The 26,077-nt window shown below is 53.5% G+C and overlaps 11 protein-coding genes across 11 annotated transcripts; 5 read left to right on the top strand and 6 right to left on the bottom strand.

Moving 5' to 3' along the window:
- The first annotated feature begins 433 nt into the window (after window positions 1–433).
- On the top strand, window positions 434–2,898 carry QC763_310300 (uncharacterized protein). Its single transcript, XM_062911485.1, is given in 5 exon segments — window positions 434–1,224; window positions 1,292–1,381; window positions 1,508–1,749; window positions 2,014–2,515; window positions 2,533–2,898. 4 exon segments carry the CDS (start codon window positions 1,163–1,165, stop codon window positions 2,043–2,045), a joined length of 426 nt encoding a protein of 141 aa, XP_062767516.1. The 5' UTR covers window positions 434–1,162; the 3' UTR covers window positions 2,046–2,515; window positions 2,533–2,898.
- Window positions 2,899–3,043: 145 nt separating this feature from the next.
- On the top strand, window positions 3,044–5,472 carry QC763_310290 (uncharacterized protein; the record flags this gene model as incomplete). Its single annotated transcript, XM_062911484.1, has 2 exons — window positions 3,044–4,409; window positions 4,472–5,472. The coding sequence occupies exons 1-2, from the start codon at window positions 4,178–4,180 to the stop codon at window positions 5,470–5,472; spliced, it is 1,233 nt and encodes a 410-aa protein (XP_062767515.1). The 5' UTR covers window positions 3,044–4,177.
- A 798-nt stretch (window positions 5,473–6,270) lies between these two features.
- On the bottom strand, window positions 6,271–7,429 carry QC763_310280 (uncharacterized protein). The gene is made up of 2 exons (XM_062911483.1): window positions 6,864–7,429; window positions 6,271–6,800 (listed from the first exon to the last, which is right to left on the bottom strand). The coding sequence occupies exons 1-2, from the start codon at window positions 7,224–7,226 to the stop codon at window positions 6,525–6,527; spliced, it is 639 nt and encodes a 212-aa protein (XP_062767514.1). The 5' UTR covers window positions 7,227–7,429; the 3' UTR covers window positions 6,271–6,524.
- Window positions 7,430–7,527: 98 nt separating this feature from the next.
- Window positions 7,528–8,742, top strand: APS3 (Sigma-adaptin 3A). The gene is made up of 2 exons (XM_062911482.1): window positions 7,528–7,720; window positions 7,803–8,742. Exons 1-2 carry the CDS (start codon window positions 7,652–7,654, stop codon window positions 8,331–8,333), a joined length of 600 nt encoding a protein of 199 aa, XP_062767513.1. The 5' UTR covers window positions 7,528–7,651; the 3' UTR covers window positions 8,334–8,742.
- Window positions 8,327–9,151, bottom strand: QC763_310260 (uncharacterized protein). The gene is made up of 3 exons (XM_062911481.1): window positions 8,762–9,151; window positions 8,636–8,697; window positions 8,327–8,577 (listed from the first exon to the last, which is right to left on the bottom strand). The coding sequence occupies exons 1-3, from the start codon at window positions 9,006–9,008 to the stop codon at window positions 8,485–8,487; spliced, it is 402 nt and encodes a 133-aa protein (XP_062767512.1). The 5' UTR covers window positions 9,009–9,151; the 3' UTR covers window positions 8,327–8,484.
- A 118-nt stretch (window positions 9,152–9,269) lies between these two features.
- Window positions 9,270–13,266, top strand: CDC60 (cytosolic leucyl tRNA synthetase; the record flags this gene model as incomplete). Its single annotated transcript, XM_062911480.1, has 7 exons — window positions 9,270–9,377; window positions 9,489–9,645; window positions 9,732–9,835; window positions 9,955–9,986; window positions 10,042–10,092; window positions 10,145–13,026; window positions 13,087–13,266. Exons 2-7 carry the CDS (start codon window positions 9,538–9,540, stop codon window positions 13,264–13,266), a joined length of 3,357 nt encoding a protein of 1,118 aa, XP_062767511.1. The 5' UTR covers window positions 9,270–9,377; window positions 9,489–9,537.
- A 767-nt stretch (window positions 13,267–14,033) lies between these two features.
- Window positions 14,034–14,600, top strand: QC763_310245 (uncharacterized protein; the record flags this gene model as incomplete). Its single annotated transcript, XM_062911479.1, has 2 exons — window positions 14,034–14,196; window positions 14,332–14,600. The coding sequence occupies 2 exons, from the start codon at window positions 14,034–14,036 to the stop codon at window positions 14,439–14,441; spliced, it is 273 nt and encodes a 90-aa protein (XP_062767510.1). The 3' UTR covers window positions 14,442–14,600.
- Window positions 14,601–14,824: 224 nt separating this feature from the next.
- Window positions 14,825–15,091, bottom strand: DPH3 (Diphthamide biosynthesis protein 3; the record flags this gene model as incomplete). Its single annotated transcript, XM_062911478.1, has 1 exon — window positions 14,825–15,091. The coding sequence occupies one exon, from the start codon at window positions 15,089–15,091 to the stop codon at window positions 14,825–14,827; it is 267 nt and encodes an 88-aa protein (XP_062767509.1).
- A 742-nt stretch (window positions 15,092–15,833) lies between these two features.
- Window positions 15,834–19,995, bottom strand: QC763_310230 (uncharacterized protein; the record flags this gene model as incomplete). Its single annotated transcript, XM_062911477.1, has 5 exons — window positions 15,834–15,863; window positions 15,953–16,631; window positions 16,710–19,633; window positions 19,722–19,873; window positions 19,959–19,995. 5 exons carry the CDS (start codon window positions 19,993–19,995, stop codon window positions 15,834–15,836), a joined length of 3,822 nt encoding a protein of 1,273 aa, XP_062767508.1.
- Window positions 19,996–21,061: 1,066 nt separating this feature from the next.
- On the bottom strand, window positions 21,062–23,373 carry TUB1_2 (alpha-tubulin; the record flags this gene model as incomplete). Its single annotated transcript, XM_062911476.1, has 7 exons — window positions 23,007–23,373; window positions 22,798–22,838; window positions 22,578–22,604; window positions 22,437–22,512; window positions 21,832–22,365; window positions 21,349–21,772; window positions 21,062–21,287 (listed from the first exon to the last, which is right to left on the bottom strand). The coding sequence occupies exons 1-7, from the start codon at window positions 23,029–23,031 to the stop codon at window positions 21,062–21,064; spliced, it is 1,353 nt and encodes a 450-aa protein (XP_062767507.1). The 5' UTR covers window positions 23,032–23,373.
- A 365-nt stretch (window positions 23,374–23,738) lies between these two features.
- Window positions 23,739–26,047, bottom strand: QC763_310210 (uncharacterized protein). The gene is made up of 3 exons (XM_062911475.1): window positions 25,422–26,047; window positions 25,154–25,363; window positions 23,739–25,082 (listed from the first exon to the last, which is right to left on the bottom strand). The coding sequence occupies exons 1-3, from the start codon at window positions 25,630–25,632 to the stop codon at window positions 23,947–23,949; spliced, it is 1,557 nt and encodes a 518-aa protein (XP_062767506.1). The 5' UTR covers window positions 25,633–26,047; the 3' UTR covers window positions 23,739–23,946.
- Between the last annotated feature and the right edge of the window lie 30 nt (window positions 26,048–26,077).

Below are 26,077 nucleotides of genomic sequence, written 5' to 3'. Positions count from 1 at the left end.
CTTTCAAGCTATCAGGGATACTTCCACCCCTGAAATCTTGGCATGAGGGTGCTGAGATGTACGTGATAGAAGGGTTCATAGTGTAGTCCACGCAAATAAACCTCGTGAGATTCTGTGTAGAAGGAGCTACAAGTTCATACTGAGTCACTGAATTCTCATATTTCTGAATCAACCTAGCTGGTCATTTGGAATGGAATGATGACTGTGGACAGGTCATGCGCCGAACCAGTTGTTAGAGACCTCGCAGTAATTGTTAGTGCCCTCGCCTTGGTATCAAACAAATCGTATCTCGTTCCCATTATTGCCTAATGCAGCGCCCAGCAGCTCAACCTCGGCCGACCCGTGACGTTCTCTCCTTGTGGCCAAAAAGGATGATCCTGTGAATACAAAGTATATATGCTGAATCAGATGTTGAAGAAATGAAAAATTCATGCGCCCATGAGCACAAATCGCTGTCTCAAAGTTATGCTAATCTCACAGTGGGGCTTCGTGGAGATGATCCAAATCTCAGCGATCCCACAAACATTTGCCGCCCACTCGTCGAGAGACACATTACAGACGCCTCTTGGCGCAGCGTTGTTTTATTAAGGAAGAGAAAAACCACTCGGAATGAGCGCATCGCGGAGACACTCGCCGGATATGAATTGCCGTGCCAGTTTCCATCAAGATCAAGGCAGCCTGTCGGTTCCTCAGTGAGGTGTTGAGTCAGGAGGGACAGCAACACCTCGTCATCTGGACGGATCTAGATAGCAACGAAGGCCAATGACGGGGAGACGACACCCATCACGTTTCCGATATCACCTCTTCTTTATTCCGACATGCTTTGGATCTCCAGACACTCATTGCATTGTCCATGCGGCACTAAACCCCTGGCTATCGGCGCGACCATCCCAAATTAGGCTCTTGGGCTGGTGACACACTTGGGTCGCAGTGCACAGCACAAGGCCACTAAACCCCCCTGCCGCTTGCCAGCCAGCTGGGACCCTTTAATTATGAACGGGACTTGCCTTGAAACTGGCAACCTCGCTCGACTCGACCTTCGACTCAACTCGATCCCGACCCAGCACCTCATCGTTCTTCGACCTCGGCCATCTTGTCTCCCCGTTCCCAACGGCTTTTCTCCAACCGTCGCACCGTTTTATCCCTCATAACTGTCGCCAAAATGTCTCCCACTGACGAAGAGCTCGACCGCGACTGGAAGCCCAATGGCCGCCGCCCGCAATCGTGCGTTTCTCCCTAATGCCCGCCGATCGAAGGGTCCAAAACTGACAGCTGTTGCCAAATTATGCAGGACTATTGCCAAAGTGTTTTCGGAAGAGCTCATGAACATTTTCCGCATCGACAACAGTGTTGCAGACCTCGACGAGCAAGTCGATAAACGGTCAGTCGCAGGCAGCTCTCCCTGAACCCCACCAGGAGCTTGGGCGTTGCGCGCGCAATGCAGCAAGCACCTCAACCCCTCACGATGCCGAAGTTCTGGACACTGACAGACGGCACCCACCTTTAGGAAGAAGGAGATTGACAGTCAGACTTCGGAGCTCGAGGCCCTCGAGCGGCGCATTCGTGAGATGGAAGAGCGGTTGAAGGGAGGCAAGTCACAGACGGGTGCTGGCGACAGCTCGAGGACAGCAGCCTCGGCGGCCGAGAAAGATCAACACAAGTATGGCGGCGGCAGCCGCCCAGGAACAGCGCGGCAAGGCCAGCAGGCCGTTCCGGGAGCTCTCCCGCCCACACCTGTGGAAAGCGAAGGTGAATATCGCCATCTCGTCCTCCGTCCTCATCACCACCATCCCCGATCGACTGGAGACGCGGCAGCACCAGGCTATGCGCACGCACAATCGCAAACGCACCTGCACGGGTACCCCTCTGCGGCACCTGCGCGAGGTTCCATGCCTCATCCTCATGTCCCTGCGCCAGTCGGAGGGGATGCCGACTCGATCAAATCCTTGACCGCGTCGTCCATGTCCTCGAGTACAACATTTGCTGACTATGTTATTGTTCCCGGCCTTTCAGACGGTGACCGTGAAAGACGACAGGATTCCTAGATTGTCTCTCCCCCTTGCGTTTCTTGTTTTCCACCTCATGCGAGCATCACGGCCATCATCATTTTTTTACGCGACGACCATATCATACACACCATACAGCCACACATATATCATCGATGATGACATTTTTCCACCACGCATAATACCCTCTTACTGGCCGCGACGCCATACCACGCCACGTACGCTGCCCAGCCACATTTCTAATAATACCCCTATTTTCACCAGTTTCTCGCCGGCATTTTGACTTGCTTCATCCTCGACCTTAGCACACGAGCAGCTGCAGCCCTGACGCTTTACTCCACGCGCCCATGTGGAGAAAGCGTATGCACGCCAAGCTCGCCTTGTTTCCTCGTTTCCCCGCCGTCCAAACCTCCATCTGCCCGCCGACTTCTCTTGACTGCACTTTTGTTTATTCTCCCTTGGTAGCTCTTCTCCTCTTGTTCTTTTTTGGGGCATTCTCTTCGCAATAACATTCTTTTGTTTTGTGTTTGGATGAACTTGGGTTTTTACACAACCTCTGGGTATCGATTTGACTGCAGAATAATGACACGAGGAACGAAACTATAGGGGGCGATGAAGACGGTGTGCAAGTGAATATGGATCAGATAAGTATACATGGTGATATATCTGGTTCGGGAGGGTGGGCAGACGATGGGAGGGACGGGGGAAAAGAGGAGAGAGTGTTGAGGTCAGGATAGGGGAAGAGAGAGGACATATTGTACATAGACGCATATCTCGAATTGCAGCAGCAAGCATGTCGGCATCATGGAAAGTTGTCTTTGCACTACTTACTGGAAAGTAAACTACCACAACGAATAACTGAAAAAATCATGCATTTTTCCGGTGTTGTGCACAACTCTCAGGATGTTCAGCTATATCCACATGGGTGACACCCGAGTCTCTCCTTTTTGGGCTGAGTGCAGGTCATGTGTGAGTCTTGTTATGTGTGTGTGTGGTCTGTGTTTCCAGTGCCAGATGGGCAATGGACTGCGAGTATCCAGTCATCTGGGTTTTAGGTGGTCGGGATTCTCCGTTCTTTTCCTTTTGTGCTTCGTGTGATGGGTTCTGCAAGTATCCAGGAGTTTGGATTGAGGAAGTTAAGGTATCCCGGGCGAGGTTTGTAGTGTACAGAGAGGCTTGCGGTGGAAACGAGCGGTGGGCACGACAGCGGATGGACACGTCTTGCTGCTGAGGTCTTTTTTGTGAGATGGGGAGAGGTAGGTAATGTAATGTACATGCGGGTAAGCGGTCGGTGGGGGGGGGATGGGGGCGTGTTGGCAACGTGTAGTGAAGGTGAGTCGTGGAAATAATGTGGATGGCCGGTTTTTGTGGAAGGGTCCTGAATGGGGATGGAGGTGAGGTTTGACACAGAGGGGGGACGACCTGAGGGTGACACGGGGAGAATTGGTTATAAATTTTTGGTTTCGAAGGACGAAGGGGGACTGAGACAGAGGGAAATAAAGGGGTTGATGGGGAATGGGATGACCTTGGATGGGCAGAGAGACCTCGGAGAAGATTGCTCGAGTGTTTACAAGGCGGCTCAAGGTCGGAGGGGGATCCAAAGGCGCGAGGGAGAGGGTGTGATTGGTAAGGGGGAGCGTTTGCGAGAAAGAGAGAATGGTTACAGGAACACAATAAGCAACATGACGACGCTGACCGACCCCACATGAGGCAGTGGAGGTTCTTTTTTGATCCCATTATGTTGCTCCAAAATAAGCATTGTTGAGCGGTGGATGGTCCCCTCACCTTCAGTGGTGCCTTCCTCCTGTGACACATGGCCAGGGATCTCAGTTATTTCCACGCTCCGCTTGCTTGCATCTTTCGACCGTTTCCACGCATCCCAGATTCTTTATTTCCTTACCTTAGGTAGGTACGCCCTGTCGGTAGCCGCCGGGGAAGAGCAACCTCACTCAACCCGTGACACCTGTCTACCAACGTCAACCTGGCACAGCTCATGACCGACAGCACCACATCGCACCACTCTTTTTTTATTTATTCACCTGCCTTTCAATAAAACAAGACTCGTTCGCTCCCTCACGACTTTTTCTTTTTCTTTTACCAGTCACTCTCTCTTTTTCTTCATTTATTTTTCACTCGATCCCCATTCCCGCTCCCTTTTGGGCATCGATACGATGGCCACCTTATTGTTTATGCTCTTGATGAGCATTTTTTCGACTTTCATTCATGCCATTCCAACCTCGACCGGCCAGAAGGTGACGAAAAGGTCGGTTACTGTCGACCTGCCCCGAAATCCTGGGTATGCTCCCAATGGTCGTCTGCAGTATTCTCGCGCTCTCAAGAAATGGGGTGTGCCTATGGATGACGAGCTGGATGATGCGACGAACAGTTTCAGAGGAGGAGAAAGTAAGTTGAAACAAACTCCCCCCTTCATGAAGAAGGTATCTTGACTAACCTGTGTCGATTAGCGGGCGATGTCAACGCGGAGAGCATTATGGGTGATCGCGAATACCTCAGCCGAGTCGGATTCGGAACACCCTTCCAGTACCTCAACGTCGACCTCGACACCGGCAGCGCCGACGTCTGGGTCTACTCCTCCGAGACCAAGACCAAGACGCGCCGCGAAGACATCTTTGAGTTGGAAAAGTCGTCCACCGCCGAGCTCCTGAACGGAAGCGAGTGGAGGATCACCTACGGCGACAGTAGTTACGCCTGGGGCCACGTCTATCACGACAGCATCGACATTGGGGGAATCCCTCTTCACAACGCGGTGGTTCAATCCGCTGTGGACGTCTCCCAATCGCTCTCCTCGGACAAGGACATTGACGGCATTTTTGGTTTGGCGTATGACCTCCACAGCCAGGTCAGACCCAAGCAGCCTACCGTTCTTTCAACCCTCAAAAGTCACCTCGACAAACCGGTCTTCACAGCTGACTTGCGGTACCAATCAGACGAAGGAGCCTACACGTTTGGTTACATCGACCACCACCGACACATTGGGGAGATCAATTACACGCCCCTCCTGCCCAATTCGACCTTTTGGGAGTTTAACTTTACGGGTCTGCATGTTGTCGGACATAACTATTGGTACATCTCCCAGTGGCGGGTGATTGCCGACACGGGCACGACGCTCATGTTGTTGTCTCCGGATATTGTGAACATGTACTACGACGCGGTGCCCAACGCGACTTCGGACAGGTCTTTTGGGGGGCTGTGGCACTATCCTTGCAATACCACGCTGCCGGATTTCGAGATTGGGTTTGCGAATGGGTGGGTGGCGAGGGTTCCTGGGAGGTATATGAACTATACCACGTATGATGATTTGCCGGGGCGGTGTATGGGGGGTTTGCAGCCTTTCATGAGTGAGGAGTTTGGGATTTTGGGGGATATCTTTTTGAAGGCAGTGTATGCTGTCTTTGATATCGGGGGTGGGAAGGTAGGGTTTGCGGATAAGGATTTGGGGTTGTAAGGGGGAGAGGTAATAATGGGAGGGGGAGTGTAGGGGATTTGGGAATGGACATGGGTGGTATTTGGGACTGAGATGGAGGATTTGTCTTTTTATATCCTTGGGAGGTAGAACGGGGGGCGGAGTTGGCGGCTCAATTTGGTCCCTGCTAATTATATGCCATGTTTTGTCTGAGATGTTTTGTTCATGCCTTTGTGAAGGGGTCCCTTGTGCACTTGAGAAGATATATTGGCAGTTCTACAAAGACGCTGAGTTGCGAAAGCTCACCTGTTAGCTACTCTACAGAATTACTATACCAATGAGCGTGATACTGGCCTCCAAGTATCTGGCTAGTTGGTCTGTTTTTGACGCAGAACTCAACTCTCTCTCCTTAATATTCATTTTCTTGGCCCTGCTGAGCTATCTGTTGTGCTGCTGTTGCTACTGGTGGCCGAGGAAGTTGTGCTATCCGTCTCGGAGCTTGAGCTGATCGAGGTGGACAACGGTGTAGTCTTCGCCTCTCGCTCCAGAAGGACAGCGTTCTCGCGCTTAAGGGTAGGTGTTCGGGGCATGTGGGGGTGAGGCTTCCATTGTGTGTGTCTGTGACTTTGAAATGAAACGTGGGGGTTTGTATTTGAGTTGTCCCCCCTCTGCAAAACGCCTTCATGTTGAGCCTAGACTGTTGTGTTCTGTTTGTTCCCGAGCCAGCAAACATTTTATGGTTTTGGGCATCAGTTTGACAGCACATAGCACCGAAGTCACCCGCAGAAGTATCATGTGGCGTTTGCAAGGACGAATGATGATTTGACCAAGCTGAACTGGCAATGACGCACTTGAGAGTTTGAACAAAGCACTGAATGTCCCTACGGACGAAACTGTTGATTTGGGCATTTCCCTCATCAATTGCCATATCATACACTATTGTACAAAACATTGACTACCTCGTGATCCTAACTGCTGCTCCAACAACACCAGAGGTAGCTAACATGAATAAAGCCAGTCAAAACACGCTGACATGCCTGCAGTCATCCCCTATTCATAAAATCGTCAAAATGCTCACACACCAACTAACGATGCTAATGGGGCTGTTCGCCATATTGACCGATCGACATACTAATATCGACACCGATCTCCTTTTTGAAAAGCTCGGACAAGGTGGTGCCGTCCCTCAGGTACACCCAGTCTCCGGCCGCGGTGTCCTGTTTCTCATGTTGACCTTCACCAAGGACGACGTAATCGTAACGCTTGGGGCCCGACATGGGAGACGAGAGCCAGATTTGCTTGTTGGGGGGCTGCTTGTTGATCACATAGGTGCCGGTGTCTTGGCCAAAGTCTACGGTCATGACACCAGCCTGGAGATTGCGTGTTAGTGCTGTGTTGGATGTAACATGTGGGAGAGATCGGAAGCAACGCACAGAGTACTCAACATCCATCTCACTTCTCCTCTCGGCTAGGTCCTCGAGGTGATGCAAGAGCCTGTCCATATACTCATCGGCCAGGACATGGTACTCTGAGTCTGTGATTTCAGCTGGGGTCCGGATGGGCTTCGGGGTCTCCTCCTTTGGAGTGACATCCTGATTGTCCGGGGTGATGCCCTGGTGGTGGGTGGCCGAGCTCTTGGAAATGAAGCGGGCGGAGAGGGCAGAGGCCCGTGGCAATGCTGGGACGAAAGTGGAAGCTGCTGAAAGGCTGGGAAGAGTGGCGCGCGAGGCACGAGTCGTCTGGATGCCACGGCTGGCCACCACACGGGCAAGCTTGGCGAGACCTGAGCGAACCATTGCAGGTGATTGTATGGTGAGTGTTTGCTGTGTGGAAGAGATGAGATACACAAACCGCCAAAGAGCGAGATGCTGATACTGCTTATACCAAAGAATAAGCACAGTCACCAATGCAAACAACGAAGATGGTGAGCTTGAAGTTAACGAAGTGAAGATGGGAGCCAGGATCAATTCGAGCTTGGTTCCATGACATTGACAGGACGGGAGCTCTGAGGCAGCTACCCCACATTTTCCTTTAACCCGCTCACGGCAGGCAGGACCAAGCCAATAGTACGATAACCGAGAGCCAGGCGCACGGTCCGCTGGGCTATCAAGGTCCCTGGCTAGCTGGCACGCTTCACGTCATCCCCCACCAGCCAACGCAGGAACATTGCAAAACGCATCAGTCGCAAGAAACCACGTACCGCACCACAATCACACAAGCCATGATCAACGCATTCCTAGTCTTCAACGGCCAAGGCCAGCCTCGCCTAACAAAGTTCTACACCCAACTGGTAATTATGTTTTCTCCCCTATTTCTTCCAGCCCAACCGGCCTTGCCAACCCCACTAACCTCTGCATCTTTTGTTGCTTTAGGAAACCTCCATCCAGCAACGGCTCATCTCCGAGATCTTCACCTTGGTTTCCAACCGCGCCCCCGGATCCTGCAACTTCCTGCCTTTACCACCCTTACTGGCCGCCTCAGGCACCTCCTCGTCCTCCTCCTCGGCCACAGAACAGAATGATGTCCCCTCCCTCGTAACCTACCGTCACTACGCTACACTCTACTTCATTGTCATTTCAACATCTACCGAGTCCCCACTGGCACTAATCGATCTTATTCAAGTCTATGTTGAGGCGCTGGACAGATTATTTGAGAACGTCTGTGAGCTGGACCTGATCTTCAACTTTGAGACGTTACATGCTACACTGGGCGAGATGATCGTGGGCGGCGTGGTAATAGAGACGAATATGGAGCGCATTGTTGCGGGTGTAAGGGCACAAGGAGCAGTGGCCAAGAGGCCGGTCAATGAGGGATCAAGGGGTGGCGGAGGGGCAGGACTGGGAGCTATGGCTGCTGCTGGATTCCAGGGAATGGGTGGGAACTTTGTCTGGCATGGCAGGTGATATTCTCCATGACACCCAAAAGACAGACGAGAACCAAGCATCAATATGTTGGTATACAAACGGCCGCCATTTATTGCAGGGTATTCCGACGCCAGAACTCCGGATGATGAGAACACTATAATACAGGTAGGAGGGTGTTGGAACCAAGAGTCTAAGGTCTCTTGGGCTTGGGCTGCTGGGCAGGTTCCAGCGTTCTTGTATCTTCGGTAAAGGAGCCGAAGAATCCCCAAAATGACTCCCGAATCTTTTGAGAGGCTGTTAGAAGGATGGAGCAGGAGGGAAAGGTGGGATAGATGGCTTACTCCGCCATAAGGATTCGGCATTTCCTTCCAATCCATAAAGAGGGCCGTATATACAAGCACAACTACAGAGAGGCCAATTAATACAATATCACTTGGCAGCACGGGCATATAAGGAGAGCTACCCACATGTGATTGTAAAGTATTGCGCCAACCGCACGCCCTTATCCCACCCTGGTCGGAGGGTTGCCATCTTAAGCCTCCTTTTGTACTTCTTCTCAAACCTGAGCTGCTGCTGCGGTGACATGGTCATCATGTCAGGTGGCCAGACTTTCTTGAGCTTCGTTTTGGGTACTTCGGTTGCGGCTTTGGCTGCGGATTCGAGTATTTGCGGTTTGGGCGCCTGTGCAAGGCGTCTGATGAGTGTGGGGAACATGGCGGGCTGCGCGATATGTCTGAGCTGTGAAAACGGGGGAGCTATCGAAGACAAGACCTGGATGGAACTGACTCTAAGACTGACGATGACCGTTATAAAATGCCAAGAGAAAGAATTGCCCTGACGGCAAAGCTGGGTTGAACTGTGGCTAGAATCCCGGTAGAAGCCACAGCTAACCCCTGCCCGCCACAGCTGTGGTGGGTTATTCCCCACTCTGATTTTTGAATTAACCCCGCGTTGCGCTCTTGCCCCTCCATTCCATGGTGCCGTACCGTCGCCAGCCGGACAGCGGAGTCATCCGCCAAAATTTCCCCTGCCTACGAGAGCGTGTGTGAGGTTCCCGTGTCCCTGACTCAAAACAAGTCCAAGGTGTGTAGTCCCCTGCCTGTTGCCGCTGTTGCGAAATCGGGCCCCCGGTTTATTTCTGCCCCCAAGAAACCGTTCCCTTTCCTACCACCGCTTACACATATCCAATTCTAGCAAGCCGGTGCGAACGAACGATTCGGAGTTTTGCGACAACAACCACAGTATGGCAGACACCACCCTGCCCAAGGCCATGGAGACCTTGGCTGTCTCCTCCAAGACCAAGGAGCTCAGGGGTACCGAGAAGAGAGATACCCTTATTGAGATTGAAAAGGTGCGCCTTCCACCTGAAGACAAATACACCTATCAGGAGGCTATGGGAGCTGGGCTAACTCACGGCCAATGCGCCTTGGTCTACAGAGATACCAGCAAAAGTGGGAAGAGGACCATGTGTTCGAGGTCGATGCGCCATCTATCGACGAGTTTCCCCTGGAGTCCATCACCGCCGATGAGCTGCGCGAGAAGTATGTTCAGCTTTCTGGAATAAAGAGGCAGATATCAGATTGGAAGGAGAGGGGGGTTTTCAGACCTGGAAAGGAGTTTGGGCATGGTTTGGGAAATGGACACTGATACAACTCGACAGGTTCCCCAAGTTCTTTGGTACAATCGCATACCGTATGTTTGTTCCCAGCTGGCATATACATGGACTGTTCACTGACTGATCGTGTAGCTTATATGAACGGCCGTCTCCACGCTGGCCATGCTTTCAGCTTCAGCAAGAGTACGAAACCTTTAATATCCAGCTCAGCGCATTGCGTACTAACCTTGCATAGTCGAGTTCCACGCCGGTTACGCCAGGATGCAGGGCAAGCGTACCCTGTTCCCCCTCGGTTACCACTGCACCGGTCTTCCCATCAAGGCCTCCGCCGACAAGCTCGTGAAGGAAGTCCAAATGTTCGGTCGTGATTTCGAGAACTACAAGGAGGAGGACGAGGTTGAGGAGGCTCCTGTCGCTGCCAAGGGGCCAAAGGACGACTTGTCCAAATTCAATGCCAAGAAGGGCAAGGCCGCGGCGAAGACCGTCAAGGCCAAGTATCAGTTCCAGATCCTCAACTCTGTCGGCATCCCGCTGGAGGAGATTCACCACTTCGCCGACCCTCAGTACTGGCTCCAGTTCTTCCCACCAGAGTGCAAGAAGGATCTCACCAACTTTGGTGCCCGTATCGACTGGAGACGTCAGTTCGTAACGACCGATGCCAACCCCTACTACGATGCCTTCGTCAGGTGGCAAATGGTCCGCTTGAAGGAGCTCGAGAAGATCAAGTTCGGCAAGCGTTACACAATCTACTCCATCAAGGACGGCCAGCCCTGCATGGACCACGACCGAAGTGAAGGTGAGGGTGTCCTCCCTCAGGAGTACACTGCTCTCAAGCTCAAGGTCGTTGAGTGGGCTCCCAAGGCCGCCGAGGCTGTCAAAGGCAAGATTCCCGAGGACGCCAAGGTGTACCTTGTGCCTGCTACCCTCAGAGCCGAGACCATGTATGGTCAAACCTGCTGCTTTGTCGGCCCCAGCATCACCTACGGTTTGTATAAGGCTTCTGATAAGGAGTACTTTGTCATCACCGAGCGTGCTGCCAGAAACATGGCGTACCAGGGCATCTTCGAGAAGGAGGGCGTTCCTGAAAAGGCCGCCGATGTCTTGGGCTCTGACCTTATCGGAACCGTCGTAAATGCTCCTCTATCTTTCCACAAGGAGGTTCGCGTTTTACCCATGGAGTCTGTCCTTGCTACCAAGGGTACCGGTGTGGTCACATCCGTGCCGTCCGACTCCCCAGATGATTATGCTATGGTTACTGAGCTTGCCAAGAAGGCCGACTTCTACGGCATCAAGAAGGAATGGGCTGAGCTGGAGATTATCCCCATCATTCAGACCCCTACCTCCGATCTTCTGGCTCCCTACCTCGTTAAGAAGCTCAAGATTGCCTCTCCCAAGGATGCCAAGCAGCTTCTGGAGGCCAAGGAGCTTGCGTACAAGGAGGGTTTCTACCAGGGTGTCATGAAGGTCGGCGAGTTTGCCGGCGAGAAGGTTGAGGCTGCCAAGCCCAAGGTCAGAGAGCAGCTGATCAAGGCTGGTGAGGCTTTTGCCTACTCCGAGCCCGAGAACAAGGTCGTGTCCAGATCCGGTGATGAGTGCACTGTTGCTCTCATGGACCAGTGGTACATTGACTATGGCGAGGACTCATGGCGCACTATTGCCTATGACTATGTCGAGAACAAGGATGGCAAGGGTCTCGAGACCTACTCTCCTGACACTCAGCATGCCTTCAAGGGAGTGCTTAACTGGCTGAAGCAGTGGGCTTGCGCGAGAACCTATGGCCTGGGCTCCAAGCTTCCTTGGGATCCTACCTTCCTTGTGGAGAGTTTGAGTGATTCTACGATCTACATGGCCTACTACACTCTTGTGCCATGGCTTCACACCGACTTGTTCGGCCGCGAGCAGGGCAAGGGCAAGATTGCCCCTGAGCAGATGATTGATGAGGTCTGGGACTATGTCTTTGCCAGGACACAGTTGACTGATGAGCTCGTTACCAAGTCCGGTATCCCCAAGGAGACCCTTCAGGGGATGCGCAGAGATTTCGAGTACTTCTACCCTCTTGACCTCCGTGTCAGCGGTAAGGACTTGATTCCCAACCATCTCACCTTCTGGCTCTACAACCACATTGCCCTCTTCCCCCGCGAGTTCTGGCCCAAGTCCGTCCGTGCCAACGGCCATCTCCAGCTCAACGGTGCCAAGATGGCCAAGTCCACTGGCAACTTCATGACTTTGGATGACGTCGTCAAGAAGTACGGTGCCGATGCCGCCCGTGTGGCTCTTGCCGATGCTGGCGATACCATTGCCGACTCCAACTTCGTCGAGGATGTTGCCGACAACACCATTCTCCGATTCTACACCAACAAGGAGTGGATCGAGGAGACTGTCAAGGACGAGAGTCTGAGAACTGGTGAGCTCAACGACTTCCAGGACGTCTTGTTCGACAACGAGATGAACGCCCTGGTTGCTGAGGCCAAGAAGCACTACGAGGAGACCTCGTACAAGCTTGCCCTCAAGGCCGGCCATTACGACTTCCTCAACGCCCGTGACACCTACCGTGAGGCCTGTACCGCTGCCGGTATTCCTCTTCACAAGGACCTCGTGTTCAAGTACATCAGGCTCCAGGCTCTTCTGCTCACCCCCATTGCCCCTCACTGGGCCGACTTCGTCTGGCAAGAGATTCTCGGCGAGAAGACTTCCATTCAGTTCGCCAGGTGGCCTGACGTGCCTGCTTCGGACGCTGGCCTCACGGCGGCCCGCGAGTACGTCCGCCAGACGTCCTCCAACATCAACTCTGCTGAGGCTTCTCAGCTCAAGAAGATGGCCAAGGGCAGACAAAGTGACTTTGACCCCAAGAAGCCCAAGAAGCTCACAATTTTCTTGACTGAGGACTTCCCCACGTGGCAGGCCAAGTACATTGAGCTGCTGAAGGAGGTCTGGGATCCGGCTACCAACAGCCAAAAGATTGACGACAAGGAGCTTAACGGCCGCATCGGCAAGATGGGCGAGATGAAGAAGGCCATGCCTTTTGTGCAGGCCCTGAAGAAGCGTCTGAGAGATGGCGAGCCTGCCAGCGCTGTGCTGGAGCGCAAGCTGGCGTTTGATGAGAAGAAGACTCTTTTGGTGAGTAACCCCTCGTTCTGCCTAGGAAGAAAGATAAGGTAACTAACAATTCATTTCTAGGCCATGGTCCCAGGTCTCAAGCGCGCTGCCGGTCTCGAGTCAGTCCAGATCGTTGCCGTGCAGGAGGGAAGCAAGCAGGGCAAGGACCTGACTGCCAATGGTGCGGAGGTGGAGGTCACTGCTCCTGTTGCCGAAGCTGCCCTGCCCGGCCAGCCAAGCTTCTTCTTTACCAACGTATAGGTGTAGGCGGGAGTAAGAAAAAATGGTAAAATGGGAAATGAAAAAGGAGTCATATTCCAGCGCTATGACGGGGTTCAGCGTCTCAAGTTTCTTTGGTCGCGACATTGCCTAGGATAGGTTATAAAAGAGACTCGCTTTGACAATTTTCTTATCCAGATTTTGGAAGAAGGGTGTGCGTCTGATGACGAGTTCTGGATTTGAATGTGGTAAGGGGTCAAAGATACCGCTTGACATCACAGCTATATCACAGGCTGTTCTCCTTGCGAGCTGCGGAAGCTTGGAGTTATTAGTGCCGGAGCTGACCCCCGCGAGGCAAGTCTTGGGAGAGGCAAGTCTTGGGAATTCCTCATGCTGCATGCGCTCTATCGACTTGGATGCGAGGGAAGGGAAACGGAGTCTTTCCGACTGTCAAATATCAGGGATTTTATCTCCAAAACTGTCAAACTTGACAAGGATATGTCCAACTCATAACGGAAGCATGATGTTTTCTCTCTCTACTCACAATCTGCAGTCTTCGGATGATATCTCCCATTCCATCGCTATGAATCATCACCTACCCTTTCTTTCCCCTCTCTTCAAATACCTTTCGTCCCCTAGTCCCCTCACTGATCTATTCTCTTCTTCCTTGACATCTTCACTCACTCTGTGTCTGTAATAAATATCCCCAATCTTTTTTTACTCAAAAATATCCTCTTGATACCCCTTGATACCCAAACCAAACCCAAACCCAACCCAACCTAACCCAACACCCTCCCCGACTCAACAAAATGCGCTTCACCTCCTCCGGACTCATCGCTCTCGGCGCCGCAGCCCTCGTGTCGGGTCAAACAACCACGACGAGCACCGAAACCGGCTCCGTCTCCACCATCACCTCGGCGACGACCGTTTTCCCGTCTTCCACGACGACCACCGCCACGCCGGCTGTTACCAGTCTGTTGCCCTTTTCCCCTTTCCTCCTTGCCCTTTTCTTCTCGGGTTTCGTTGCCCACTGTTGTTGTCACCATCTTCCCCACAAGATATGAGCTCACTGTTGAGAGACCCAAGCTGACGGTAGAAAAACAATAGCAACCGCCTCTGTCGTCCCTACCAACGCGGCGGGTAGCAACGTTGCTGGGCTGGAGGGGCCTCTGGCGGGGCTGGTCGTGTTTGCTGTTATGGCTGTGGGGTTGGTGTGAATTCGAGGCAATGGTGGAGGTGGTGGTTGTGATGGTAGTGAGATGGGGAAGGGATCGTCGTGGTGATGATAGCGGCAGTGGTAGTGATGGAAGGGGTTGTAATGTATTGTACATAAGGACATGTGAAGGAATCAGATGTTGAAGAAGAATTTGTGCCACAACCAATTCTAATTCCCAACACTTTTCCGTCATCACTGAGTTCTCGAATTTTGCTGGGCCAAGTTTGTTGCCACCGACCATATAACGAAAGCCTCGACATTGTTCTGCTCGCCTCGCGGGTTTCGATCGGTGAAGTCTCCTCCGTTCGTTCGCTCGATCGCCCCTGTCACCTATCCACCAGCCCAAATCTCTCAGCTTTGCTATCCTTCTGTTTTCCCAGCCCTCTAAGCAGAAACAGCCACTGCCTTCCCCCCCTCAACCCCCTGCCCTCCTCCCCCGGGCAAATCCTCCACCTCAAAAATAACCCTAATCATCAAGCTGCAACTCGGACAGACAGCAATGTCCGCCCCGTCCTGCAAGTCGCAAAGCGCAATCTCAAACTTGTCGCCGCAAGGACACGGGTAGTGGTACGTCTGCAGCGCCTCGTCAAACGTCATGTCCTCGATCTCGACCTCGTCGTAGATGGAGAGCTGCTCGTCTTCGTCGGCCATTTTGTCTCACTCGCTTTCGTCGCGGTGAAAAGGTTGTGGTTGTTCTTGGGTCCTTTGGTTGCGGCAAACAAATAAAAAAAGTTTTGGAGGGGCAAAAAGATGATGACTTTGTAAATACTAACCCCTGCCGCTTGGAATCGGTCTTGGCGCGGGGTAGACATTTTGTGGCATCTCATTGGATCCACCTCCCATAACAGCCAGCCCCACACAAATCACTTACATACAACCAACATTCACCATGGTAACCGCAAGAAACGAGGCAGCAACTCAAGGGAAGAATAAGACCAAACACGGATAAATCAGGATATACACTTAACTACGCTACAGAAGGTAAAGTATACACTACAGAAAGAAATCCCCCAACAGTACCTCGACAGGCACAGATAGTACAAGATATAGAGAGAAGTGAAGAGACAATGAATTAAGCATTAAGGAAAAACGTGTGTTTAGAGAGAGTGATGTTGTCCAGCTAATGCAGCGCAAAAATGGCCAGCAGGACAGAGAGTAGTGGTGGTGATGGAACGACATCTTGTTCCAACAAGAGAAAATGGGTAGAAAAGACAAAGGAAAAGGTATCACTCATCATCAAAGACAGACAACCAACTGACAGCCAACCAACCAAACAACCAACGAATCCTCCCTCTGCATCCGCCACTCCCCCCCTCACTCCTTTCCTGATCAAGATCGCAACAAGATCCAAGAGAAAATCTCTCATCGGAACTACCCCAACTGCGAAATGTGCCTAAGACTGACTGGCAAGATAATTCGCAGCCTAAAAGAAAAAAAAAAAACCTTTGGTCAGCCTCACGTCCTCACCCTCCTGCTCTGAGAAGGAAATCCATTCTTGGTCTTGCTGCTTACCCTCTCCAAATTGTAATCATACTTCTCCAGCGCCGCTAGCGCATCCGTCCGGGAGTACCCCATACTCGTGAGGTTCTTCAGGAGCGGATCATCGTGCTCCCCCTCCTCCGTCAGCGCCCTCCCAGCAGCCGGCCTTGCCGGAGCCTCCTTGGCGTTTTCGTTGCCACTGGCCAGCGTCACTGACGATGCAGTGGGGGTCTCATCTAGACCGGCAAAAATGGCATCCCAGTCGTGGGCATCACCCTTGGCTTTGCCAGGGCCCGAAGCAGACACGGGACCAGCGGTGCTGTTGGCGGCCGAAGTGGTCGATAGTGAGGCGAAGTCGAAGCTGCTCTCACCACCAAAGGCTCCGCTGGTGGCGGCCGAGTCGCTCTTGGGCTGGCTTGGCGGCGGGCTGCTGTCAAAGACGGGGTTGAAGTCGTCGAGACCGGACCGGGAGATGTTGGCAAAGTCATCATCGGCGGAACCCTCCTTGGCATCCTCGAGACCCTCGAAATCGTCATCAAGATCGTCAAACGCACCCTTGGGCGCAGGAGCAGTCGCAGTGCTCGGGCGGTTGTTCGTTGCAGCGGCAGCAGGCTGGGCTGCGAGAGCTGAGCCAAAGATGTCGTCTACATTCGAGCTGGAGAGCTTGGTCAGGTTAGTGGACGAGGCCGTAGTGGCGGCGGCAGGTTTCTCGCTGCAAATAATGTCAGTCTCTGTGTAATAATGAAGGGTGGGCTGGAGCGAAAACGAGACTAAACGACGTTGGTCGTACCTCGCAGCTTGCTGCTCAGGAGCTGGGCTCTGGGAGGATCCCGCGGCCGCAGCAGCGTCTGGTGCAGACTTGGTGGTGATAGTTGGGGAGGCAGATCGAGACTCGATGCTCTTCTCGACCGGCTTGGTGGCCGGCGAAACAGGCGCAAAGTCATCGTCGAACCCGCCGCGCTCACTCTCACTGTCCGATTCGTCGTCACGCTCGAGTTCCGAGATGGGAGGGAACTCGTTGTTGAAGGTTGAGAATGCCTTAGTCGCATCCGCGCCCGACGAGGCGGGGGCGGCAGCCTTGGCCTGCTTGAAGCTGGCAAAGGCCGACTCAAAGTCCTCCTTGGCCTTTTGTTGGTCCACGGCGAAGGGGTCCACGTTACCACTGGTGGCGGGACGCTGAATCGTCTCTTCGGGAACAGAACCAAAGACGTTGGAAGGCTTATCCGAAGCGGCCGAGGGGGCTCTCGGACGGTCGGAGCCCGAGCCAGAGGCAAAGCTCTGTCCCGTCTTGAGAGCCTCAATAGGTGAAGCAGCCCTGATGGGTTGGGACTCCTGGTGAGTCTCGGGGCGGCTCAAGGCCGGCGAAGCCTGGCGGGAGGTGCTCAGGGAGTCGGTGGGTTCGGGAAATGGCAGAAAGGTAGAGTTGATCTGCCTAGGTTCCGGGACTGTAGGTGAGTCGGTCGCGACGGTGGCTTGGCGGCTAACATTAGGGCTGCTCGAGCCAGGTGTCGCAAACGATCCGCTGCCAGTGGAGGTTCCGGTGAATTGTGCTGGAATAGCACTGGCGGGCTGAGGGGGAGGGGTGCTCGTATCACGGACGTTCAGACTGGGCCCAAAGACATCATCGAAGCTCTGGTTGCTAAAGGACCGAATGGGGGGTGAGGCAAAAGTTCCGGTGATATCGGTGCTTCCTGTCCTCCGGAAGAAAGGGTTATTAGCGCTCGTGGTGGAAAGGGCCGGGCTTCCGACTTGAGCCAAACCAGGCGAACTGCTGTTGGCCTGGCGGGCAAGCTCCTCGTTACTCTTGGTGAGCTCCTCCACCTCCGTCTTCAGCTTGTCCCGTTCACCCTCGTTGGTGGCGAGCTGCTTCTTGTTGATAGCGACAAGCCCCTTTTGCTGTCTGGCCTCGGACTTGAGCTTCTCGACCTGAGGCTTCAGCTGCGCAATCTCGGCATTCACTGCCCGGATCCGCTCCTTAAGGCTTGCGTTTTCCTGTTGATCCGCCTGCAGGGCCGCCACAACGGTTCGGTGCTGGTTCTGGATGTCTTGATAGCTAGCATCAATCATGGCAAACTCGGTCTGGAGCTTCTTGGTCTCATTCTTGGAGGCTGTAAGCTGCGTCTCGAGCGACCGGACATCCTGCGCTTCCTTCTCGTACATGGCGCGCAGCTGAGCCAGACGCTGCTCAAAGTTCTTCTTCTGGATGCTGGACTGGCTGAGCTCATTCTGGGTAGCCGCACGTTGACCCTGCACATCCTGCACTTGCTTGGTCAAAGAACCAATCTGGTTGGACAGGTTGGCAAGCTCAGTAGTCTCGCTCGACAAGTTCTTGCTAACCTCGGGCTCGGCATCACCAAGCAGGTCGTCTTCAAAGGAGGGAGCAGGAGGTCTCATCGGGAGACTAGTCACGGAACCTGCAGCGGACGCATTGGAGCCACCGGTAGGCTGTGTGGTAAGGCCGCGGCCAAAGGAAGAGGACGGAACAAAAGGCTTGAATGTCGAGGTGTTGGGAGACGGTCTGGCTGGTGACGTAGGGGCAACAGGGCTCATGCTAGTAGCGAAGGGATCACCACCAGCCGATCCGCCTGTAGCCAAAGCCACCTGAGCTGGCGCTGGCGGCTGAGGGTCATCCAGCCCAAACAAGTCTTCGAGCGCAGATGGCTTTGGCTGAGGTCGTGGGGGTGCGTCAAAAGCTGAAGCGCCGGTAGCTGTTGGGGGTCTAACAACCTGCGCCCGCATGCTCGGTGGGATGAGGTTGGCGGGGAGGGTGGTCGGCAAAGTGTGGGCGCCTGGCTTGGTGCGTTGCTGTCGGATAAGATACATGGCGACGGCGAACTCGTCCCTGGTCAAGCGGCCCGCAGAGTTGATATCGGCCAGATCCCAAATCTGGGCCAGAGCATCCTCGGAAAGATTGGACTGACTGAAAAACCCGACAGCTTCTTCACCAGTAATGAATCCCTTCTTTGACTTGTCGAGCTCCTCGTATAGTTGATCAAACCGAGCTTTGTCCTGTGGAGTAACCAGCCAGTCTCCAGTCGTTTGCGCAACAATCGGGGGGCGGCCAAGGGGACTTCCGGTGCGCATCTGCTGCAAGGGCGCTGGGCCGGTGAGCTGTCGTGGGACGGCCGAGATGGGTGGTGTAGCCGTTGTGGGGGACTGTTGTCTGGGGATGCTTGCGCCAAGCGGTGCACGGCGAGTGGCCGCCTCGTAAAGGGCCGCAGGCAGGATGTTGGGCAAGCCGCGCAATGCGCCAGTCTTCATGGAAGAAAGCAAGTGCATGGCGATAACGAATTCAGTCAAGACGAGGGCGCCGCGCTGTTCGGTGTCGGCAAGCATCCAGATACGACCCAGGACCTCGTTGGGAAGACCAGATTTCTCAAAGATTTGCTTGGCCTGGTCTCCAGGAAGCATACCGCCAGCCTGAAGAGGCTGTCTCTCGAACAAGCCAGCATACTGGGCAACCTTCTCCGGAGTCAGCGGTGGGATGCGAATGGGACCTGGGGCGCCCGTGGCCTGGGCCTGAAGCGCGGGCGGCGGTGGAATAGGGGCAGGGGTCGGTGTGAAGCCATCGAATCGTGGAATAGGACCTTGCTGAAGAGCCAGCTCAGGAGTTGGTTCCCGGCCGGCCTGCGCATGCCCAATGAGCCTCAAGACGATGCCAAACCCAGCCGGGGTGAGGAAGCCTCTGTTTTCTTTATCCGCAATCTGCCAAATCTGTAGAAATATCAACAAACAAGAGTGTTAGCGTTTTTGGTGAGGTCACAATATCGGCTGGTGGGGATGCAGCCCCTGAAATACGAACCTCGCCCAAGATTCTCGAATCTAGCCTTGTCTTCTCAAAGAATTTGACAGCAACTTCTCCGGTGACAACTCCAACATTTTCTGTATCAGCTGCTCGGAACAGCTGGCCGTAGACTCGTTTCTCTTCTGGTGTGAGATTGAGGTTCGGTGCCCCTAAAGCCATCATTTCCGGTTAGCCCGTGCCCCCGTTGCCCAAAAAGTCGCCGGTCTGTCTGCCACTGCTTTTTAAAACACGTACCGGCATCGGCGGCGGCGGCAGAAGATGATTCGGCCATGGTGAGAACCAGATGTGCCGTGTGTTGCGAAAAGAGACCAAATGTTTTTTTGCTCAGTCGTCCTTCTTCGGTGGTGGTGGTGGTGGTGGCTGATGTCTGTTTCTCGTGCCTGGTCGGGTCGCTCGCTGGCAATCGCGGTTTCGTGCGAGGGAAAAGGAAATGCGTGTATTAAAAGAGGGAAATGGACGAAAGAGACGCTCAGTAAGAATCAGAAAACAAAAGAACAAGAATCATGCGGGCATAGCAGTGGACTATGGCATATGCGCATTCGTAGTTTGCGAGGTCGAGTCTGGTTGAGTGGTCGAGTGGGGGAAAATCAGCCGTCCAGTCTGGTCTGGTCTGGCAACGTTCGTGAGGCTGGGATTGCGACTCCCCCAAGCTCCCTTGGGCAGCAGAGAGGAACCTGGAAGCCAAACAGCTGGCGGGAAAGTCCGCAGAGTGGGGATGCCTCGATCTGTCACAGCGCCTTGGCAGCAACCCAACCCTTGATTGGGTCCCAAGGGTCCAACCAAGTCGTCCTGCCAGAGCTGCAGTAAACCCCCAAGCTCAACAGCCAACGGCAACTGCAGCAACGGTGCAGATGGCAGCTTGTTGCAGACAGTTGCAGACATAACCCCGTCTCCTCGCTAGTACAGGTCTCAGAAAGCAGACATGCGCGATAATTGAGCATCACTTGGAAAGTACCATTAAGGTGTGACAACAAATACTGTACTCCGGGGGATCTCTCCTATGTACACAGTCTGTCCCACTCCCCAAACAAAACAAAACAAAACAAGACAACATTATAATATCCCTCCAGGTATTCTGCTGTTCTCCATTAAAATTCACTATTCACTTGCCGTCTAACAAAATAAAATTCACTGGGTCCGCGCTTGCCAAGGAAGTATACCCATGAAAACGCAGAGAGCCTCTTTTCGCCAACGGGATATCGCAGGCCTAAAGGGGATGACTAAAAGGACTCGGTGCAACAACAACAACCCTTCGTCCAAGGCGATTCGCCCACAATCAACATACCAAACTTTGCCACCACGGAGTATCCACACACGTAGCTTCCGTGCTTCCGCACTTAGTACTCGGCCTCGACATCCTCACCCTCCATCGAATCGGCAGCAACCTCCTCGTAATCGCGCTCAAGAGCAGCAAGATCCTCACGAGCCTCCGAGAACTCACCCTCCTCCATACCCTCACCAACATACCAGTGGACGAAGGCGCGCTTGGAGTACATGAGATCGAACTTGTGAGAGAGAGCGGACCAGGCCTCGGCAATGGCGGTGGTGTTGGAAAGCATGCAGCTAGAGACATAGTTAGCAAGTTGTAACAAAATAGAATACGTAACAGCCAGGGTATACATACACAGCACGGTTAACCTTGGCCAGATCGCCGTTGGGCACCTGGTGGGGGGGCTGGTAGCAGATACCAAGCTTGAAACCGGTAGGGCACCAATCGACGAACTGGATGGTGCGCTTGGTCTTGAGGGTGGCAACGGCAGCGTGGGCGTCGTTGGGGACGACGTCACCGCGGTACAACAAGCAGGTAGCCATGTACTTGCCATTGCGGGGGTCACACTTGACCATCTGGTTGTTGGGCTCGAAGCAAGACATGGTCATCTCCTGGACGCTGTTGGCCTCGTGGGCAGCCTTGGCGGCCGAGATGACGGGGGCATAAGCAACCAGAGGGAAGTGGATGCGGGGGTAGGGGACCAAGTTGGTCTGGAACTCGTTGAGATCGACGTTCAGGGAGCCATCGAAACGGAGCGAGGCAGTAATGGAAGAAACGACTGGAAGATATGTCAGCAGGTTTCAAAAAGAATACGTCTGGTGCTCTGGAAAAACATACCCTGAGCAATGAGACGGTTCAGGTTCTCATAGTTGGGGCGCTCGAGGCCAAGGTTGCGACGGCAGATATCGTAGATGGCCTCGTTGTCGACCATGAAGGAGCAGTCGGCGTGCTCAAGGGTAGTGTGGGTGGTGAGAATAGAGTTGTAAGGCTCAACAACAGAGGTAGCGGTCTGGGGGGCGGGATAGACGCAGAACTCGAGCTTTGACTTCTTGCCATAGTCAACCGAGAGGCGCTCCATCAACAGAGCACCGAAACCGGAGCCGGTACCACCACCGAAGGAGTGGAAAACGAGGAAACCCTGAAGACCACTGCAGTTATCGGCCACGCGGCGGACCTTGTCGAGCACCTGATCAATAAGCTCCTTGCCGACAGTGTAGTGACCGCGGGCATAGTTGTTGGAAGCGTCCTCCTTTCCGGTAATCATGTGCTCGGGGTGGAAGAGGCCACGGTAGGCACCAGTGCGGACCTCATCGACGACGTTGGGCTCGAGATCGCAGTAGATTGTCCGGGGAACATATTTGCCATTTCCTGCTTGGGCATACATCCGTCAGCTGGGCCAAAAGATATGAGGGTACACATCATCAAAGGTCCCAAGTACGCACCAGTCTCAGAGAAGAAAGTGCTGAAGCCATGGTCGGGGTCAGCAGCCTTGCGCTCCTCAGTGAGGTATCCATCGGGCTAATGATGTGAACGGGTCAGTATCACAATATTCCGACCGCTAAAAATCGGGGACGAGAGCATACCTGGATGCCGTGCTCAAGGCAGTACAGCTAAACATGTAAGGTCAGTAAAGTCCCTATTCCATCAAGCATATCGAATGTAGTGTTCATCGGTGCCGAGCAGAGCAGATCGAAAGCCACGATGTCGCCTGGTGTGTTGTCACGAGGCGAGGCAGCTCTGACGACGATGCGGGCAACCGGGGAGGAGGAGGACGAGTCGAGAGAGGGGTGATGCTGTACATACCTCCCAGCAGGAGTTGGCGATCTGGCAACCGGCCTGGCCGACTATAGACAGAGAAAGTCAGTATCAACACAAAAGTCGTCCAAAAGGGTGGTGTTGAGTCGGTGGTATGTGCCGATATCGAGGTGCCCCCAACCGATGCGGTGAGGCCAAAGACGCGCGCCACGCCGAGAAAAAAAAAGGAGCTTCAGGTCGGGGCAAAAAAAACATACCGTTCAAGCTGATAATCTCACGCATCTTGACTTGGTAGCGGAAGTACTCTTTGCTGCAAAAAAAGAGAGAGGTGCAATATGAATATAGCCTGTCAGCAAAACCAAAGACAGCAGCTGGGTCACAAGACAACAATAACAACAGGCGGGTTTGGCTGGAGAAGTGGAAATTTGAAGGTTGGTCGTTCTTCGGAAGCCTGAAGGTCGAACTTGGGTGACAGTGGTGGGGAAATTTGATTGTTGACAGAAGCGTTCCCCGAAGCAGGCAAGCGCGCTTCCTCTCCTTGCCCGTGCTTTATCAGCCAGTCACTGCCGTGCACTGAGCACACCGCAGAAAGCACCCCCCAAAACACCGCTGGTTGTGATCACTCCTTGGCCCGAGCGTCGTGTCTGTCCAATCCCAGCCCGGTCTGCTGCCCGGCTGGCTGGGTCCGGGATGCCGGCAGTCTCGCCGTCTGAGCCCCGACTTGCTTCACTCCCTACAGATACCCAACCAGTTTATGTCTGTACCTTACAGACACCCGACCTACATACATATATGTCCTATACAGCATACATCACAGCAAGCCTCACCCCAAGGGACATGGAAGAGATGGCTGGACAGTGAAAGAGCGGGCCTCCTGACGGTGACATGGTCCAGATTGATAGGCCAATCTCAATTTGGGAGGGATCCATATCTTTGCCAGCAACATCTGATGGCCAAGAGACCCACTGGAACATGGAATCACCAGTCAGTGCCAGTGCAACACTCATCCATTCGTTGCCGCACTGAACTGTCACAGCCTGTTGTCATAAAGTAATAATGCTTGCTGATTAATAAAGAAACAGAGAGTTTGTAATAGGATAAACACAATAATCCCATGCCATGAATTCCAACATGACAACGACATACAAACACCCTCATATCCAACAACTCAAGGTATCATTTCCAGCATATCCAAAGTCACCCTCCCAAAAAGGACCTCTGCAGATTCCTAGCATGCTCCGAGCTCATAGCATCTAGCTTGACCGCCACCAAACAACACTCTACCGCCGCCTTCCCATTCTTGACCCCTTGAATCCTCAGCCGCCACTGCCCAGTCCGCACAATCCATTCCTCCAGTCCGCCATTCATATCCACCCTCCTCCTCTTCCTCGAAAACGGCTGTGAGGCTGGAACAGACAGCAGTAACGCCGAGGGCGAGTTCTGTTCACCACCGCCACTCACACCACCCAGTCCCCCAGCCGATGACGGCACCGAGCTATTCCCCGCCTCTTCCAAGCTCCAGGCTCTTCCGTCCAGCGTGACGCTTGCCTCGGGATCCATCACAACCCTTACCAAATCCTCGCTAAGCGGTGTATTCCCTGGCGTAGCTGGTTGGCTGCTCGCACCCCCTTGTGCCATTAGCAACCCGAGGGGCTGTGTTGTGGGCGGTAAGTTGAGCTTGGTAGAGATGACCTCGAAAAGTTTCGCCACGCGAGTTTTGACTTCCCCAAAGAACTCGGCTCGGGTCGATCCATTCGGTCCAAACTGTAGCCTGGTGCTCTCATCGCCAATCTCGAGCACTAGCTCGTAAGATTTCTCGTCGACGAACGGGCGGGCGTAGTTGACCCATCCGGCGGCTGGATCGAGTGCGGTGGGCTCGGAAGCTACCGTGATACCGCTTTTGAGTATGTCCCTGAGCCGAAGAACAATTTCGTGTCGTCTACGTGACAGGTTGTAGGATATCTGATGCGGGATCAGACGCTGCTCGAGTCCTTTGAAGTTGAAATACCGGCAATCTCGGAGTAGCTCTGCGCGATGGCCTTCATCGCGAATATTGACCGGATATCCTCGGAGAAGGTTGAGTAGCTCGGCAAAAATATCCCCGTTACGTGTTGGGATCGCAGGGGGCACAATCGATGGTGGCCGAAGAAGCCCCTCTCTGTCCAAGCCAGGAAATAGCTCGTCTGGTGAGGAAAAGAAGACAGCAAAGCCCAGCGAGAAAAAGTTGGGTGAGTTCCCTGGGTCATTGAATAGCTCTCGTGGTATTTCAAACTGGCGCTCTCCAATAGTAGTAAAGATGCTCTCCTCGTATAACTGGGACATCAACTTGGGGACTAGCAAGACACAGCGTTAGCCCAACATGTCTTCGGCCTTGCAGCAAGTAGCAACAGCAGCGTTGTCTCACGTCTGTAAAACTGTGCATCGGCAAACAATCGCACAAAGTGTGTTGCATCTCGCGGTTTCACATGATAACCCTGAAGGTGTAGAGCAATGTCTTGAAACGTGTCTGGGTCACGATCGATGGACAAGGTCCGGATGGCGTTGGAAATGTCTTCTCCATTTTCTTCGGCCTGTTTTAGCTGACACAGAAAGTATTGGGAAAAGTACGACGGCGCTGTTCATGTCAGTCAATTTGTGCTCACTCCCTCCACCCGCTCAGATGATATACATACCATCGGATGATAGCGATGCGCCGGATAGTTTGAAGAGCTCAGACCCTATCTGTATGGGGAAGACGCGCTCGTGAGGGAGGATTTTGGGAATATGGCTGATAAGCTGGGTGGTGGAAAGTGGTTGAGAGGAGGATGGCTGCGAGATGCCCATATGGCCATTTGTTGCTGGTGCTGCGTGAGCGTTCAGCTGGTCGCCGGCCGGTCTGGCCATGGAGCCGAGTGAGATCCGGTTCCTAGCTCTCAGTGGTTTCGGGATAAACAGACGATGGTAACACGGCGGAGTTCATCGATTGGCGGCGCATTCATTCATCCATCCATTCATTCATTCATTCATTGCATTCGAAAGAAAAGAAAAAGAGACACAGTAAAGGCGCCTTCTCAGCACCATGATAAAATAACAGGCTGGTTACATCAGTTTGTCAGAGGAGGCTCAGCAGTTGGAAATATTGAAGCCTTAAATGTCAGCAGGATGATGACAGGGGTGTGCTTCGAAAGCGTTCCCATTTCTCTTTTTTCTCGCTCGGGAGGCTTCCGCTTCTGTTGCCGGATGCGTGGCTCGCGGCGCAGGGTGGCTCGTGCCCTTCGTCTCTTCCGCACTCGCGACGTTTCACAAAAAGGAGCTCGGGCCGCATCACCATGGAGCTTCCTTTTCCGCA

The sequence above is a fragment of the Podospora pseudopauciseta genome, chromosome 3 (genome assembly GCF_035222475.1).
Source record: "Podospora pseudopauciseta strain CBS 411.78 chromosome 3, whole genome shotgun sequence".
In the NCBI taxonomy this organism is placed as follows: Eukaryota; Fungi; Ascomycota; class Sordariomycetes; order Sordariales; family Podosporaceae; genus Podospora; species Podospora pseudopauciseta.
Note: the sequence above shows the minus strand (reverse complement) of the source record. Positions and strands in the feature narration are given on the sequence as shown.

What these genes read in the sequence shown, in the direction of transcription:
- APS3 (XM_062911482.1), top strand. Translation starts at nt 7,652, where the DNA reads ATGATCAACGCATTCCTAGTCTTCAACGGCCAAGGCCAGCCTCGCCTA. An exon ending in CAAAGTTCTACACCCAACTG is followed by an intron (nt 7,721 to 7,802) that starts GTAATTATGTTT and finishes TTGTTGCTTTAG; the next exon opens with GAAACCTCCATCCAGCAACG.
- QC763_310280 (XM_062911483.1), bottom strand. Translation starts at nt 7,226, where the DNA reads ATGGTTCGCTCAGGTCTCGCCAAGCTTGCCCGTGTGGTGGCCAGCCGT. An exon ending in AGATGGATGTTGAGTACTCT is followed by an intron (nt 6,801 to 6,863) that starts GTGCGTTGCTTC and finishes CGCAATCTCCAG; the next exon opens with GCTGGTGTCATGACCGTAGA.
- QC763_310210 (XM_062911475.1), bottom strand. Translation starts at nt 25,632, where the DNA reads ATGGCCAGACCGGCCGGCGACCAGCTGAACGCTCACGCAGCACCAGCA. An exon ending in CGCATCGCTATCATCCGATG is followed by an intron (nt 25,364 to 25,421) that starts GTATGTATATCA and finishes TGACATGAACAG; the next exon opens with CGCCGTCGTACTTTTCCCAA. An exon ending in CGATGCACAGTTTTACAGAC is followed by an intron (nt 25,083 to 25,153) that starts GTGAGACAACGC and finishes GTGTCTTGCTAG; the next exon opens with TCCCCAAGTTGATGTCCCAG.
- QC763_310260 (XM_062911481.1), bottom strand. Translation starts at nt 9,008, where the DNA reads ATGTTCCCCACACTCATCAGACGCCTTGCACAGGCGCCCAAACCGCAA. An exon ending in GCAATACTTTACAATCACAT is followed by an intron (nt 8,698 to 8,761) that starts GTGGGTAGCTCT and finishes GCCTCTCTGTAG; the next exon opens with TTGTGCTTGTATATACGGCC. An exon ending in TGCCGAATCCTTATGGCGGA is followed by an intron (nt 8,578 to 8,635) that starts GTAAGCCATCTA and finishes GCCTCTCAAAAG; the next exon opens with ATTCGGGAGTCATTTTGGGG.
- QC763_310300 (XM_062911485.1), top strand. Translation starts at nt 1,163, where the DNA reads ATGTCTCCCACTGACGAAGAGCTCGACCGCGACTGGAAGCCCAATGGC. An exon ending in AATGGCCGCCGCCCGCAATC is followed by an intron (nt 1,225 to 1,291) that starts GTGCGTTTCTCC and finishes CAAATTATGCAG; the next exon opens with GACTATTGCCAAAGTGTTTT. An exon ending in GACGAGCAAGTCGATAAACG is followed by an intron (nt 1,382 to 1,507) that starts GTCAGTCGCAGG and finishes ACCCACCTTTAG; the next exon opens with GAAGAAGGAGATTGACAGTC.